Source organism: Eublepharis macularius, chromosome 5 (genome assembly GCF_028583425.1).
Source record: "Eublepharis macularius isolate TG4126 chromosome 5, MPM_Emac_v1.0, whole genome shotgun sequence".
NCBI lineage: Eukaryota > Metazoa > Chordata > Lepidosauria > Squamata > Eublepharidae > Eublepharis > Eublepharis macularius.
This window is the reverse complement of record NC_072794.1, coordinates 15,014,513-15,031,510: the sequence shown is the minus strand read 5'-3', so window position 1 is coordinate 15,031,510 and position 16,998 is coordinate 15,014,513. Positions and strand designations below refer to the sequence as shown.

At 44.8% G+C, this 16,998-nt stretch overlaps 1 protein-coding gene across 1 annotated transcript; it reads right to left on the bottom strand.

The window, feature by feature from the left end:
- Positions 1-787: 787 nt before the first annotated feature.
- LOC129329948 (vomeronasal type-2 receptor 26-like) lies at positions 788-9,729 on the bottom strand. Its single transcript, XM_054979710.1, has 3 exons — positions 9,649-9,729; positions 8,241-8,367; positions 788-1,698 (listed from the first exon to the last, which is right to left on the bottom strand). Exons 1-3 carry the CDS (start codon positions 9,727-9,729, stop codon positions 788-790), a joined length of 1,119 nt encoding a protein of 372 aa, XP_054835685.1.
- Between the last annotated feature and the right edge of the window lie 7,269 nt (positions 9,730-16,998).

The window sequence follows — 16,998 nt, the reverse complement described above, 5'->3', positions numbered from 1 at the left end:
ATTGTGTTCTTAATTCCATATTATATTTATTGTTACTGTTTTTAACGATGTTGTTACCTGCCGTGTGCCTGTTTAGGGGGAGGGCGGGTTAGAAATTGAATAAATTAAATTATCAGAGTCAAATTATGTCATTTATTATTACAGCAAAAGCCTGTAAAACAAAACAAATCTGCGATAAAAAATAAGTTATTACATCAAGGTATAACAATAAGACCAGAGCATTAGTGATGGAAGAATTGATGAAATAAAAACAATGAAGATAAAAGAGAGTTAAGAAAAAATGGCAAAAGCAATTATACCACATTTTCAGCTAAAGGAGTCTGCGTTTCCTAATGGCTAAGGAACAGAATCTGGCCACAGCATATGTCACTGAGCTCTAAGTGTCTTCTAAAAGGAAATTGCGCAATATTTCTGGTCTAAAGTCGAGATAGGACTGCAAGGGGTTAAATTTAGACAAGAGAGGCAGTATAAGACAAGCCCTTTCCTCTTGATATAGTTTGCAGAATAAGAGAGCATGAGTGACCGATTCCACCATGTTGGTCATGCATGGGCATAGGCGTTCATGCATTGGCACACGAGCAAATTTACCCTGCAGTACGGCAGAAGGAAGTGCCTCAAATCAGACTCTGGAGAATGTCCATCTGTAAGGCTCATAAGTGAAATTGGAAACAAACAAACAAACAAACAAAACTGATCCCATTAACCACTGGATACATTTCTGGTTTCCAAGATAGGATATTTCAACTGATTGACTATAGGCAGGACTATCATGAAAAGTTCCAAAGTATTAGATTCTCTCATTCTTGTTCTTCATTAGATGACCTTTGTTGTTGAGATCAGGCCGCAGGACAATAATGTAGCATTTGGGGAGAAAGATGCAACCCAACAGACCAGCACCAGAGGCCAAGATGGAGAAGACCTCCACGGCCACCATGGACTTTCCCTTAGTGCTCAGGTAGGTTGGCACAAAGGAGACCCAAACACTACAGAACACCAGCATGCTGAAGGTGATAAACTTGGATTCGTTAAAGCTGTCAGGCAATTTCCTAGCTAGGAAAGCCACCGTGAAGCTGACCAGGGCCAGGAAACCCATGTAGCCCAGGACAACGTAAAACATAGCGACCGAACCTTCATTGCATTCCACTAAGATCTCTCCAATCACAGAATGGAAGTTGAAATTTGGGGACGGGGGAGATGTTATCAGCCAGACAGCACAGATAAAGACTTGGATAAGGGGACAGACCAGGACAATAGAATTTGTCAGTTGTCGCTCCAACAATTTTCTTGCCATGTTTCCTGGCTTGGTAGCCATAAAGGCCAGAACCACCGTGGACGTTTTTGCCAGGACAGAAGAAAGGCTAACAGAGAAGATGACACCAAATGCCGTTTGTCGGAGAAGACAAGTGACCTTCCTGGGTCGGCCAATAAAGAACAGGGAGCAGAGGAAGGAGAGCTGGAGGGAGACGAGGAGGACGTAGGTGAGATCTTGGTTGTTGGCTTTGACGATGGGCGTGTGGTGGTGGTGAATGAAAACTGCCAGCACTAGAGTGGTGATCAGAGAAAGGAGAAGAGAAAGGGAAGCTAAAACGACACCCGGACTGTCTTGATAGGAAAGGAAGTGTATCTTCTTGGCGATGCACAGGTTTTGATTCTTGTTCGGGTATTGATCTTCTGGGCACTGGACGCAGGAAACGGCATCTGGAACGAGCAATGACTGAAGCATCTCAGACTGAACCTGAATACTTTTTTCTGTGGAGGTTAGTTCTGTGCAAAACTCTAAGAGATGAGACAATGCCTTCTTCAACTTTCAAAGACGATAGACCCCGCTAAGATGCCGCTGCCAAGCTCTTTAAAGAAACTTGAGTTCCTCCCCCTTATAGCAAGAATGATGTAGTGGTTAGAGGGTCCAATTGGACCTGGGAGAACCAGGTTTGAATCCCCACTGGGCCACAGAAGCTTGCTAGGTGACCTTGGGCCAGTGATACACTCTCAGCCTAACCTACCTCACAGGGTTGTTGGGATAAAAAGGAGGAGAGGAGAATGATGTCATCCATCTTGCGTTCCCATTGTGGAGAAAGATGGGATATAAACGAAGTTAAATAAATGAACAAATTGTAATTTTTTGGTGGTTACTCTAGGTCATTGTTTCCCTTTTTCTTTTTACATTAGTTTGTGATATGAGAATTATGTACTGACAAGTGAGGACCCGCAAAACGTGTGTGTAGGTGGGGAATGCCATTGTTATCCCCCTGTTTGCTTGGCAGGCCAGCTACTCTCTTGTCAGCTCACCAGGATGAAAAGCCACCACCTGCCTGCCTTCCACAGCAGCTCCTCTGCCCGCTTGCCTGCCACGTGTCAAAGTCATGGCCCCTACCATAAGCCATGCTTTACAAGCTTAATGGTTTTAACGGCCCCTGCCATACTTTAGGGACTTAATTGTTATGCTGGGAGCTTGATAGTCATTGACATGCTATGTAAAACCCTGTGTGTAAAAGATCCTGTTAGCCGTCACTGTTTCCTCTCTGCATGCCAGCCTGGGAAAGCTGGCAGAGAAACTTACCTGCCTGTGTTGAACTTTTAGCAAGAAAAGAGCTGTTGCCATAGAAACCTTGACGTTTCTGGACTTTATAAAACATTCTCTTGGTTCGCATTCCTGTAGATATCTACTGTAGCTAGATTCCTTCCCATATTCGTTGTAGATGGAAAGGGGGAATTGGGGGGAGGAACGGGGCTGTGCTTAAATATCTACTTATGCGGAGTATTGGGAACCAGGCTTTATTCCTGACAAAGAACGTGTTGGATGCTGAACGGGGAATTATCAATAAATCTTTAACTCATGCAGTCTTGGACTTTTGCAGTAAAGTGATTGAGATTCAACGGGCAGATCCTTACACCTCGGCTGTTTCCACACGGCTTACCTTTTGCCGGAACACAGCATCTTCTTGCACGAAATCGCGCCAGGAAGACGCTGTTATGGTGCGATTTTGCGCGAGAACACACTGTGTTCCGGCAAAAGGTAAGCCATGTGGAAATGGCCCTCATGTAGTTGGGGGAGGCAGCCCCCATCCCTTGCCTGCCAGTCCGCAGCTCCGCTGCCACAGTGGTGGAAGCCGAAAGAGCAGGCTTCAGCTCCCCTTTCTTGCACCTGCCTCCAGTGCCGCCTCTCAGTGGCTGGGGGCAGTGATGGCTTCCACTCCTCTTCCTCTGCTCACTTCCAGTGTCACATCCTCAGTGGCCACTAGGGGCATTGACTTCCTCCTTCCCCCTCCCTCCTCCTCCTCCTCCTATGATCACCTGCATTGGGAGAACAGGTGTCTGAACTTGTGCAGTTGTTTTGGATGACTCTGGTCCAGCCTGATTCAGATATAGGTGTACACTTAAGAAGCCCTGAGAGTCTAGATAGTTTTTCTATATCAAATCATTTAACTCTTAGCAAGAGGCAGGGCTTTTTTTCAGCTGGAATGCAGTGGAACGGAGTTCCGGAGCCTCTTGAAAATGGTCACGTGACTGGTGGCCCCGCCCCCAATCTCCAGACAGAGGGGAGTTTAGATTGCCCTCCATGCCACTCCAGCGGCGCAGAGGGCAATCTAAACTCCCCTCTGTCTGGACATCGGGGGGTGGGGCCACCAGCTACGTGACCATTTTCACTGAGGGCGATTTAAACTTTTAAAAACTTTCCCCCTTGTTCCAGCTTACCCAAAGTGACATCATTGACCCTGGGGGCATGCGTGCACTTTGCACACACACATGTGGTACCAGGGGCACCACCTCCTGCCAAGAGTTGCCCCCTGTGCTGGCAACCCGCTGAGTTCCACCACCTCTTTTCCCAGAAAAAAAGCTCTAGCAAGAGGTACAACACAGATAACATTTTAGGTTCGTTGCCGGGTGTAGTACACAAGTAATACTATCACAGAATCAGAGCTCCAGAGGAGTTAGCCGTGATAGTCTGTTGTTGCAAAATAGTAGAGTCCAGAAGCACCTTTAAGACTAACCAACTTTATTGTAGCATAAGCTTTTGAGAACCACTGTTCTCTTCGTCACAGAATCGTTTCTTTCGTTATTTAGCTTTCTTAATAATCAACTCAATAAACAGAAAATCATGCCATTCAGTATAACAACTATAAAACCATTAAGAAGAGTGATTACATGAGTACAAAAAGGGATCTTGCCCAAAGATAAGGTCACAGACAAGTAGCCCCTCCTAGGAAGAAGCTCCCTATCAATTTAGCTTGTCATATTTATAGGGTTTTAAAACCTTCTCTTAACAATAACTGTGTCTATTCCACTTTAAAGGGCTGCACATTCTTAGCTAACCTACTATCTTATAACTTCAGACAAGATTATTCAGATTTGAAATATCTTTGTAAAATATAGTTAGTTCATTCTTGCTGCATCTTAACAAAGACTATTAAAATTCTGTCATTACAAGTTTCTCATATAAATGAGTATCTTTTGGCCCTCAACCAATACATCTATCTTTGAGTAATATTGCCAGCTTCCGTGAAGTTAGACATTCCTGCCGTTCTCAGACACTCTCTGCACCTGGGCCTTAGTACATGATTGTATGCACTGATATGAGTTAGATGGCTCTTCTGATCTACATGAGGCCATACAATGGTATTACTGTTCTGTTTCATGCCCCTCTCTAAAATTGTTCTGTTTTAGGCCTCTAGACTCTTTTTGTGGTCTGTCTAGTTATGGGGCCAGGCTGGGCTTCCCAGTTGCCTGCCAATGGTGGGCAATCTCCCCGGGGGTTTGACCCATTGCCAGCCAATTGCTGGCAATTGGAGGGAGGTGGCAAACCCTCCACCGAGCACCTGCCACAGGCAGGCAACCTGGGAAAGCACATACCAGGTGCAGTCTTGGTGGGGTGCAATGATGTCATTTCCTGAAATAATGATGTCACTTTGGCAGCAGGTGTGCTCCCATGCTTTGCTGGGGTCAATTTCGGCCCCAAACTGGCTGGATTTGACATGGGCATGAACCAAAAAAATTTAACGAACCAGAGGTTTGTGGTTCAGTGCCGACGATCCCGAGATCGCGAACCGCAATGAACATTTTCCATTGCCAAACCGGTTTGTGGTTCGTGGGGCGCGGAATGGCCTCTGTTGCACTTACACAGCCCATATTTCCGGGGAGTCTTTTGCAAACTCTCCCACAGCCATCACCCAAGTTTGAACAAGATTGCAAAAGGGATCTTGGAGTTATACCCTCTCCAATCCAAGGCCCCCAGGAAACTCCCACAAAAATCCAAGCTGAATTACACTCTCAATCTCTCTCCCCAAAGGCTAGCAAGTGGCAAGCAAGAGCTCTGTCCCACTCCACTGCTTGCTGAAAGTGAAACCCAGCCTGGGAGACCACGGCTATTTATAAGCACAGGTCCCATTGAGCAACGCAGGAGGTCTGTGTTTGGCCGTCAGAGCTGCCTATCAGGGTCTGCAGGGATGAGATTGGAGTGCCCATGGCTACAGAACACCCCCTTTCCCCTCCCTCCCCATGGTGTCTTCTCCCAACTTGTAACCGCTTTGCAGCTCCGTGGTTGGAAGGAAGACCTGCCGATCAAGGTAAGCTGGGCTTCCATTTGGGTTTCCAGGATGACAGAAGGAGGGCAGACAGAGTTCAAGCATTCCCCCGGCTCCGTTGCCAGGGGAATTGATTGCTGGCGCCTGAGTGTCTGGCTTCCCGAACCGCGGCTGAACGCAATGAACCAGGCCTCTCCTGAACGCTGGTTCGTTGGCCATGAGCAATCACGAACCGCTGGTTCGCGATCGTGCGATCGCCAATTTAATGAGTTTTTGAAGTTCATAATGCGGTTCGTGCCCATCTCTAGTCATAACTGTTCTCCTATAGTTCCAGCTATATCCATGACACAGTCGATTGTTCTTTCTTTAGGGGTTGTTTGTAATCTGCCTTTTTTAGTTTTAGGATTTTTCTGCCAACCAGAGTGTCCCTCCAGGTATGTAGAAAAGTGTTTTTCATCTACATGGCTCCAACACACATATTTAAGTATCCCCAGATAGGGCCATGTTGACTATTAGATATAACAAGTAGAACAATACTTGGGCGGAACAAAAATAATAATTGTTATAGTAAAGTCTATTATCACAAATATTTACAATGGCAACACGCTCCAAAACTTATATAGATTACAATGGATCATACAAAACACAGTTACAGCAGGCAGATCCTATCTGCAAACATAATATACACAGCAAAGTAGTTTTCTTATGTATTTTGAATGTCCAGAAAATGGATATGCACAAAAAGATTCTTAAAGGTGCAGGATGTCTCAGAAATGAGGACATGCAAGGTGGATGTTCCACAGGTAAATTCTTCGATAGTTCAGCAGAGATAGTCAGATCACACCCGATCCGGGGCCGGCTAATTACCGCAGATTTCGTGCCCTTGCTTCCTCAGGGGCATGATTCTTAAGAATGACGTTAATTCTAAAAATAAAATATCTCTAATAGCAACTCCCCAATAGAAAGCTTCATGTGTAACACAATGTAACAATATGCACTCATATGCACTGACCTGAAATTACATCTGTTGCATGTAAGGCGTTATTCTTTAGCGTGCAAAACATTTCTCTGCAACATATGTAAGCTGCTTCTTCAAATTTATAAACATGCACTTCTGAGACCTTGGAACTGGTGGCAGAGAAATGTTTTGCACGCTAAAGAATAACGCCTTACATGCAACAGATGTTTGGAATTGTTTGCACTAAATTTTAGGTCAGTGCATATGAGTGCATATGGTTACATTGTGTTACACATGAAGCTTTCTATTGGGGAGTTGCTATTAGAGATATTTGCCTGCTGTAACTGTGTTTTGTATGATCCATTGTAATCTATATAAGTTTTGGAGCGTGTTGCCATTGTAAATATTTGTGATAATAGACTTTACTATAACAGTTATTATTTTTGTTCCTCCCGAGTATTGTTCTACTTGCTACATATTGATTCCGGGAGTTGCCTACTCTTGTCCCATATATTAGATATAACAAGCAGGGGGACCTGCAAGGCCTTGTGGGGGGCATTTGATTTTCACCTTGCTTCTCATGAGCACCAAGCTGCTCATGAGTAAAGGCTGACTTGTGATCAAACCAGAATTACAACCGTGTAGTTGGAAAATTACAAACAATGCATAAGGTACTTACCTTATGCATTGTTTGTAATTTTCCAACTACACGGTTGTAATTCTGGTTTATCTTACATTTAACACCTTGGTCCTATTTGTTGTAGATATCGCTTGTGATCAAAGCAAAAGAAGGCAGGAAGTGGGCGTGTTTAGGAAGCGGTCCAGAAAAGACAGAGGAAGGAAATGGCCGGGTGGGAAACAGAGTAGGATTCGTTTGTGGGTAATGGGGAAGTGACAGCCTTAGGGCCAAACTAGACATGACAGCACCCTGATGCCTGTCACGGGGACGCCACCACCATTTTGAAACCTAAAATGGGTGATTGAAAGATGTCATGGCAGGATGAGGCACTTCTGTCACCCCGCCCCGGGGGGCCTTTCCAAGTGCCAAAACAGCAGTGGCAGGTATGTGTGTGTACAGCCATTTAGGCTCTTGAAAAGCCATGAGGAAGAAACATGACCACCTTCTCCTGCTGTGCTATGGGCCCAATCAGGATCGGACCTGCACAGTATTTCTAAATCACCCATTTAAGGCTTTGAAACGGTAGCGTCCCCATGGATGACATGAGGACGCTGCCTCGCCTAGTTTAGCCCTTAGCCTAGATTTTCCTGTGCTTCATGTTTCTATTTTTGCAAGAGGAACTGTCCACTGACACTGGGAGATTCACAGTCCTACTTGTACTCTTGGGACAAATCATTTTATAAAGGAACAGGACTGCAGTCTACCACAATGTGTGTTGTACGTAAGATCTCACTTTTTCTTACATTGTCTTTTGCTTTTGTAATCCCCTTCCTGCATTGTTGATTGGGTAGGGTAGGCCATGCCTTTAGACAGTTTTGTGTTTGCATTGTTTTCTAATTCTGCAACCCTAGTCCTATTGCATTGTTCATTGGAGGCCTTCTGCTGTCTGATTGCATTACTTTTTAAATGTTGCAATCTGCAAGAGTCTCCAAGAGAAAGGTAGACCGCAAAAATCAACCAAGCAAGTGCTGAAGATCCATTGAAGGATCTCCCAGCATTGTGTCTACGGTGGACCTTCCAATGTGACTGTTTCTCTGCTGCTTTTCAATATGGATTGGTGAGTTTTACTTGTGGCACTTGCCTGTTTGGTTAGAGATGGTCCCCTCCGGACAGCGAATACAGTCATAGCAGCAACCTGGCTTCCCTTCTTTAATATTTTTGCTGTAGCCTGGAAGGCACCACTCCACACACCTAGAAAGAGGCAGTGTCTGAAAGGCAAGAAATTTAACAGTGAGCGAAATACTAACGGTCTTGACTGGTTTATTATGGTCCACATAAACATTTTGCATCAAATTTGACATCTAGACTTGAGCTGGGTTTTGGAAACATCTATACAAAATTGGCAATCCAACAGAGGGCCTTCTTGGTTGCGGTGGCAGCAAATTATGGAACTCTCCCTGGCCCTCAGATATTCACCTGTCCCCTTCTATCACCCTCTATCACTGCTTTCTGCCTGTGCATAAAGATATTTTTGTTTTGTCTGGCATTTCCTTAATGCTCCCTTTTTCCTGCCTTAGGTTGATTCCTTTTGTTTGCGTGTATGTGAATTTTACCTTTTTTAAAAAAAATTAAGTTTGTGATATCTTTTTGCTATTGCCGTTTCTGCATAGCTGGTCTTTCCTGCCATTCCCCCTGCTTATTGTGTGTGTTTTGATGAGTTGCTTGAAAAGTCAGCCTCCATACTAGACATGAGCACGAATCGAAATACGACCCAAATTTCATGACGAATCGGGCCATTTCATGCTTTGCGAAAATGTGATTCATGGGGCCGTTTTTTTCATGAAATCCATGACTTCTTTGGCCGATTTGTAAGCTTTGTGGTTGATTCGTACTGCCAGACAGGCTGGCGCTAATCTATCAATTTCCTAGGCAACAGAAGCTAGGAAAGACTGCAGACCTTTTGCTGCCCTGGAAATCCCAATCTTAGCCCTCAAAACCCTGATAGGCAGCTCTCCCTGCCAACTGGAGATCTCCCAGTTTTCCCAGCTCTCTCTGCCTCATGGTTCAATTCCAGTAGACAGAGGGAGAGGGAGGAATTGTTGCTGGAATTGGGAGAGTGGATTTGGGAGCTTTTGGGAAGACAGAGTGGAGTGGAGAGTTTTTGGGAAGCATTTGGCTTTTTTGGAAGAGGGGGAGAGTGGATTTGGGAGCTTGCTGGGAAGGTCTTTTGGGTGAGGGTGCCTTTTTTCCACCAAGTTCCAACCCAACCCTGCCCCCATCCTCAGGCCTGAGCCTGGCTCTGGGGCCTAGCTTGACTGAGGCCTCCCTTATTTATTCTTTGCTTGTCTTTCTCTGGCATCTCTGGGTGGGGGCTGTTGAAATGCCCCTAGTTCTGATGAATCACGAAACTAACGAATCGTTTCATGAAACGGGTCAATTTTGTGAAAATTTGTGGTTCGTGAAACATGACGAAACACGAACCTCTCGTTTCGGGGTTTTTCCATTTCGCGCCCATGTCTACTTCACACACACTCCCTAAAAGTGCTTACCTTGTGCTTTGAGGTTGCAGGATAGCCTCCGCTGCTCTTAGAAAAAGTTGTTTGGGAGGAGAGGTCAGGCACTTTCCTCATCATCACTGACCTCCCTTTTAATTTTTTTTTTGCTCTGCATATGCACCATTGCATGCTGAGAGCATCAGAGGAGGAGTTGGGCTGTGATTGGACGATTCTTCAGAGGTCTTTAACCATTCACATGCCCAAGGACGCAGAAGAAGCGCTCCGTCAGCCCACGGAGAAAGAAAAGACCAGGAAAAGTGTGGTCCCAGAAAAGGCGGCAAAAAAACAAGAATCCAAGCAGCCTGCAACTATTTGGCAAATGGAAACATCAGGAATCCTGGGGAAAAGCCACCAGCATTCCATGAGTGGGCTGTCCCTATAAGGACGTGTGGAAACATCCTATGTTTGTTTTAATTATGAGCCTCCTTGGTAGCTCTGACTGGGTAGAAAGATGATATAAATATTGCAAATAAATAAATAAATATTGTTCCCTAATCATCTACTTTCCTGGTTTTCCTTTGTTTTGCTCCATTCTTTCCCATACCTGGTTTGATATATTTTTTGAAAGATTGCAGTCAAAGAACATTTGCACACAGCGTTGATGGGAAGATGCAGATTTCTGCAAGTTCCTCCCATGTGGATGCTATTTCCTTGCCTCAGTTCCTCCCCGCACCTCACCATTTCCCAGATGCCACTGGAGGACTTTTTCCAGGGTTTTTAAAAAATTAGTGATTGTAAGATCACTATAGCATCATAATATTATAGCCATCTATTGCTTCAGTCTACTAATTCTTCTGATTCTTACCTTTAAGGCCCTAAATATTTTGGGGGCACAGTATCCGAAAGACTGTCTCTACTCATACTCAGGGCTTTTTTTCTGGGAAAAGAGGTGGTGGAACTCAGTGGATTGCCCTAGGAGAAAATGGTCACATGGCTGGTGGCCCCGCCCCCTGATCTCCGGACAGAGGGGAGTTTAGATTGCCCTCTGCACCGCTTGGCGGCGTGGAGGGCAATCTCAACTCCCCTCTGTCTGGGGATCGGGGGCGGGGCCACCAGCCATGTGACCATTTTCAAGAGGTTCCGGAACTCCGTTCCCCCGCGTTCCTGCTGAAAAAAATCCCTGCTCATACTATTTAGCCCACTAGTTAAGATTTGTCTCTCAAGTCCTGTGCTCTGTGCCCCTACCTTCAGAACCGAAGTGGGTAGTGACTACAGACAGAGCATTTTCTGTAGTGGCACTTTGCCTTTGGAATTTTCTCCCCCTTTCGGCTCATCTGGCACTAGGGTTGCCGATCCACAGCTGGAGGCCGAGGATACCCTACTCCCACCCTCCACCCCTTCCTTCACTTACCTGACTGGTGAGGAAAAAGGCAAGCGAATGTGCCTCTGAGAGTAATCTCCCAGGGGTGCGGTATGCTCTGCAGTGGGCTGATTTGGGCTCCAAATGGGCCAAATTGGGCCAGTTTGGGGCCTAAATTGGCTCTCTGTGAAGTGCAGGAGCTCACCGGGGCCCTCCCCGTGAAAATGCTCCCAGGGGCAGCACAAGGCTGGAATTGACATCATTGTGCAGTCTGGGACAACTAAAAAGGTGAATGCCAGGTCTCTCATCTCCTGACCAGAGGGTAAGGGGACCTGGCAACCGTACCTGGCACCTACTTAATTTTCTTAATACCTACTTTCACATCTAAAAAGATGTATTTTAGCACCAGGCTAAAACACATCTTTTAATGAGGTTTTTTTTAGCTTATCTGTTTTTTAACAGTCTGCTTCTCTTTTATGCTGTTTTCAATTGATTGATTTTAATAATTGTGGTTTTTTAATCGTAAGCCGCCTCAAGCTGGAATCTGAAGAGGTAGCACAGAAATATTCTAAATAAAAAAATAAATCCCCCAGCTTCACTTTTTAAAAAGTGAGTGTCTAGCCCTTTTGTTTCGGAGGGCACATCTTACCTCTTATAGGTCTGCAGGAAACATGACTAGAAGGGACTTTTTTTAAAAATGACAAGTGGGAATTCAGAGGAGCAAATGGATGATGGCAACAGATTGTTAAAACAGGTGCAGATTTGAAAAGAAGCCCTCGATTGGTGTGTATGTACGCGGGGTGGGAATGCTGGCCTCAGGGGACTGAAGCAAAAAAAGCATGAGGGAAATTGCTGCTTGTTTCCACCATCAATAAGAGATACCTGGAGAATAATTGCTGTGGGAAGCAGCCTGTGATGGGAAGGACGTGTAGCTCAAAGGACATCATGAGAAACTTTCTCAAGGGATCAGACGGCAATGTTCCTCTGTTCACTGGATTCCTCACCTGGTTAGCCCAGATAATGGTATCAGGCTTAATGCTGAAATCTGTCCTTGCAGGAACCCCCCAAATCCATCCTTCCAACTTTCTGTCGAGCCACAGAATTATTTGGGAAGACAACCCAGTTTAAAATATCAAATTGAGTTGATTCCATCCCGTTTTCTAAAAAAGACACTTCATCTCCAGCACTGTTGTTAAAACGGATGTTCCTCAAAGAGGCATGGATCTGAAATGAAATATTTTTGAAAAGAGGAGTAAATAAGCATTTGCCAGCCAGATTTTCTGGATCCAATCCTTTTCCACCGTGCCATTTTTGAAATTTCAGTTCTGCTTGTAATATCTTGTCCCATATGAATTGCTGTTAGGGAGTTGGCAATCTTTGGGGGCTTATGGGGAGGGACTTCTTGGTTTTGAAATAGGAAGTGACACAACAACACACTAGGACAGGGGTCCCCAAACATTTTGAGCTTGTGGGTACATTTGGAATTCTTACGCAGTGCAGTGGGTGCAGCAATAAAATGGCTGCCACACAATGGCTGCTGCAGGATATGGAGCCAGCCACAAAATGGCTGCTACAGTTTACCTTGAGTCACACAGTGAAGATTCTTGTGCTGTGGAAGTAGTTTCTGGCAAAGCAATGTTTTTAAAATCTGCACAGCCAATCAATACTCCAACGACCAGTCAGAAGCCATGCTTTGCAAAAGCCCCACCTGGACTTACCCACTTTCTAAAAACACTCGGCAGGTGCTTGGAAAAGTGTTGGCTGGCAGAATTATGCCCATGGACACCAGGCTGGGGACCCCTGTTCTAGGAATTTCAAAAATCTCTATGGCTTTACCAAAGTGATTTTTGAAATTCCTAGTGTGTCATGACATTATTTCCTGTTCTGAAATAGGAAGTGAATTCAAGGAGCTGTCCCTCCCATTTTCCCCATACCACTCCATTGAATGAGGATGCGGGCATCACTGTGAGGCCTTTCTCATTACTGAGTAAGTGTTAACCTTAGCTGCTAAGTGAATGGTAAGTGTTTAACTATTAACTTTTTACTGTTAAATAGCCGATCAGATGTTACCTGCCAAGGATTCACATCCACAAGCAATGATCTCTTGTTCCACATTACTTTATGTTTTGATTCCATCGAATAGACAGTATGCAATGCACGTGCCACCGAATGGACAGCGTTGTAGATGCTGTAGCTATGTCCCGTCATGCCCATTTCAAACACAGATGCAGGGAGGCTCTTGAGCTTCTCATTTCCTGTACATCTCTTTTTACTTGGAGAGATCAGATCAGAGAGCAGAAATTCACAGTCAAATGCAACTTCCCACCAGTTGGGGAAAAAAACATCTCCCCGGCGGTGGTGTGGATCTAGAGTCCTGAGAAAACGGTGAAATCCTGGCACATCACTTGTGTGAATGGTGAAGGACAAAGCACCATGGAAAGACTTTACAGCTCTCCACTGTGCCTGGGGTCCCATTGCAGCAAATTCCCACGGGGTTGTCAGGATCCAAACCTTCCCATGGGAAGTGTTTGTTTGCACTTCATAGATAAAGAGAGACAATACAAAATTCTGGATGTTGTTGGAATCCCCAGAGACAATCACCACATGGGCCTGACTCTGTAACACTGATGAAAATAAATGAAATAACTTATATTGGAGGGTAAAGAATATTGAGATTTCTTGAACAGTCTTTTCTCTGAAGGCCACACAGATGTCATTCTGGGTGAGCATTGGCATCATGACCCGGATGAAATGTTCGTTGCTATCATCATGCACAGTGATGAGCCCAACCCAGTTCCAGCGGAAATGCAGGAGTAGCCGTACTAATCCCATATGCAGTAGGACATCCTTGGGATCAATCCGATAGAAAGCGGGAAAGTTGATTGTGTCACTCAGAACAGGGTCGAAGGACTTGTACCCTAGCTGAAGAATGGGAGATTGGTGGGTATTTAGCAATTTATTCAGATTACAATTCAGATTTATTCAGATTAATGATGGCGATGTATTTTAATAGCTTTACTTTGTTTCATTGTTGATGTTAAGAAACTTGTCCCATTAGAGAGACTGTGGCCTATTGCTGGGCAGACTAGACTCCTCAAGACTGAAAGGAAAAGAGCAGAGTGGGAGAAAAGGAAGGTGGAGGAGAGAATAGAACAGGGGCTGTAAGAAAGACAGAAGAAAATCTTGTGTTAAGAATCCTGACTTGTGTTGTCTCCTGGTGTTTTATTTGCACTAGTATAACCCCCAGAAAAGGCACAATATCCTGTCCTAGGGTGCCCTGCCTGCAGCCTTCTTTGTCTGCTGCCACTCTGAGTGGAGGTGGGAGAAAAATATATTTTAAAAAGTTTTTTTTTTTAAAAAAAAGACAGCATCACAGTTACCATAGAATTTCCAGTGATTCCTAGAGTTACCCTATGTCACTTCTGGATTTCCCCTTAAGTGACATAGCATTGTCAGTGACATCACACCCTTATGTTCTACCCCTCAACCCTCCAGCCAGTTAACAGGCTCCAGCTGGCAACCCTATCCTATCCGCATGTAAAGGAGAAATCCTATTTGCCATTGGCTTACAAAATGGAATAATGGAAGCTTAACGCTTCATCACAGCAGAGGAGAATTAGAAATGTATTTTCACAACATACTGAGGCACAGTTGTGGCCCTTTCCCCCTATCTTTTTCTAAAACCTTCCAAGCACTTCCACAGTCAAGTGGAAGTGGAAAGAGGCAAGAGAATCTGGAGAAGATAGTGTTTTATAGATACGGTGATGGAGAGCCGATCTCTCAGGGTGGAAATACCCATTACAAAGTACCTAAGGAAACTCAAGTACACCTCATTTCATGTGCTCCCCCTCTAACTGTCCATGCACTTGCTCGCACAGTCACACTTCCATTTGCTCCACGTGAGTACATTCACACATTCGATAACAGTTCCTCCTCGACTGCTAAAAGTATCCCAGGCTCCCTTGCTGTTTTGTGTTTTTTTTAATTTATTGAGAGGCACCAGTGTTTTTCATTTTTCCCCTTCCGATAACAATGTAGTTTGAAATTGATGCAAACTTGCATTAAATTTCTATAAAGAAATAGCTCTGGTCAGGGCTTTTTTTCTAGGAAAAAAGGTGGTGGAACTCAGTGGTGGAACTCAGGACCACACAATGACGTTACTTTGTGTCAGCTGGAACAAGGAGCGAGTTTTTTAAAGTTTAAATCACCCTCTGCAAAAATGGTCACATGGCCAGTGGCCCCGCCCCCTGATCTCCAGACAGAGGGGAGTTTAGATTGCCCTCGGCGCTGCTGGGCGGCACGGAGGGCAATCTGAACTTCCCTCTGTCTGGAGATCAGGGGGTGGGGCCACTGGCCATGTGACCATTTTCAAGAGGTGCCGGAACTCTGTTCCACAACATTCCAGCTGAAAAAAAGCCCTGGCTCTGGTTATGCCTTTCTACACTACCCCGAAGTTAATCTTTGACAAGGAAATTCTCTGTTTACAATTTCCGAATACCCAGTTTCCCCCACCTCCCACATCCATTCATTGAAATGCAGTTCTTGACACTTTCTCACACCTTAAATAAATGCAAATTGTCAAGACAAAGGAGCCTACAGAACTTGTTCTCGCAATGAAAACAGAGCTGAATTGGTGCTCTGCCCTCAGTTGCAGATGCAATCACACAAAGGGAGCTCCCATGGAAGCAGTTTGCACATGCTCTGAGCAAGAGACAGCTTGCATATGAATTGAGGACCACACATAAAATCTTGCACTTGAGCATCCCCAGGTACTTTGTAATGTGTATTTCCACTCTCAGGTTACACTCAGGCTAGGAGCAACTTGCAACTCCAGATGCTTTTTACAACCCAGTGTGAAAACATCACCATCTTGTTAGTGTATCTTTCTATTGGACCTGGAGAACGGCAGGCACTGAAGTTCAAGAACCACAAGCCCTGATTGGTTAATCTACATTGGGGTCCATGTGGGTGATCCCCAAAACAAGTGCAGTCCCTTTTTCTGTAGTGTGGCATGTTTGGTGTGTATTGAATAAGTCGCAAGAACTGCGTTCACCCGCCTGGTTCAGCAAGAGCGGGAAGCCACGGAACTTGTAAGACTTTTTTAGTTAGCAAACTTTTCTGTTTCCTTAGCTGTTTCTTAGACTGCTTGCTTCACTGTATTTCTGTATTTTGCATTGGACTATGTGCCTGTTAAATAATAAAGTTGGTTAGTTGGAGAAGACTTGATTCCGTCTTCATCGCTCCCTGGCCATTTTCTATGCTACTAAGTACAAACTTACGTGACTTTTTCCTCTGGGGCAGTTACAAAAGGTAGGGGGGTATCCAGGCTCAGGGGGCTAAATAGCTAAATATCCCGAGGCTGATGGCACTACTGAAGAAGTTGTACAGAAAGCGGGGCACAACCCAGTACAGAAAGTGGGTACAACATACCTCTACAAAAGATTTAAAAAAAAAACTTTTGGGGAAGCTTACAATCAGTATCGACCTTATGATAGGGGTGATGCCATCCAATACATGCCTATGAATGTTGTACAAATAGGTCCTTGATATAGTTAAAATACCAGTGCAAATGCAATCCCCCCAAACTAGTTGGTTTGGCCCAGTAGAGGAGGAGTCAGTGTAGCAGCAGAGGAAGAGGCTACTTTCTGGGGAGCATGATAAGGTTTTTTGGGCTCTTACCACCTTGTATAAGGGCTAGATTGCAGATTGCAGCCTGGTTGGTGAGCTGTCCAACTGGTTGGACTGAATCCTTTTGAAAGAGAAGCGGATGAGAAGAATCCTGCGTCATAGTGGACCTGAGAAGTAGGATAACTCTCAACAAAGTTTTGCAAGCAGTGACCAGTTGTTTAATAGAATTCAGAGAGACTATCTGTTGCGGTTTCCTGTTCACGGCTGTCTTTATGTATGAGCTGCACAGTTTTTGTTGCATTGTTCTGTCTGGTGGAAAGATTCAGGTTTTTTAAAAAACTTTAAATCAAGTTGTCTTGCAAGTTCTTTGCCTGAATTAGCCCCATAGAACCCTCATGGAAACGGTTTACACAAAC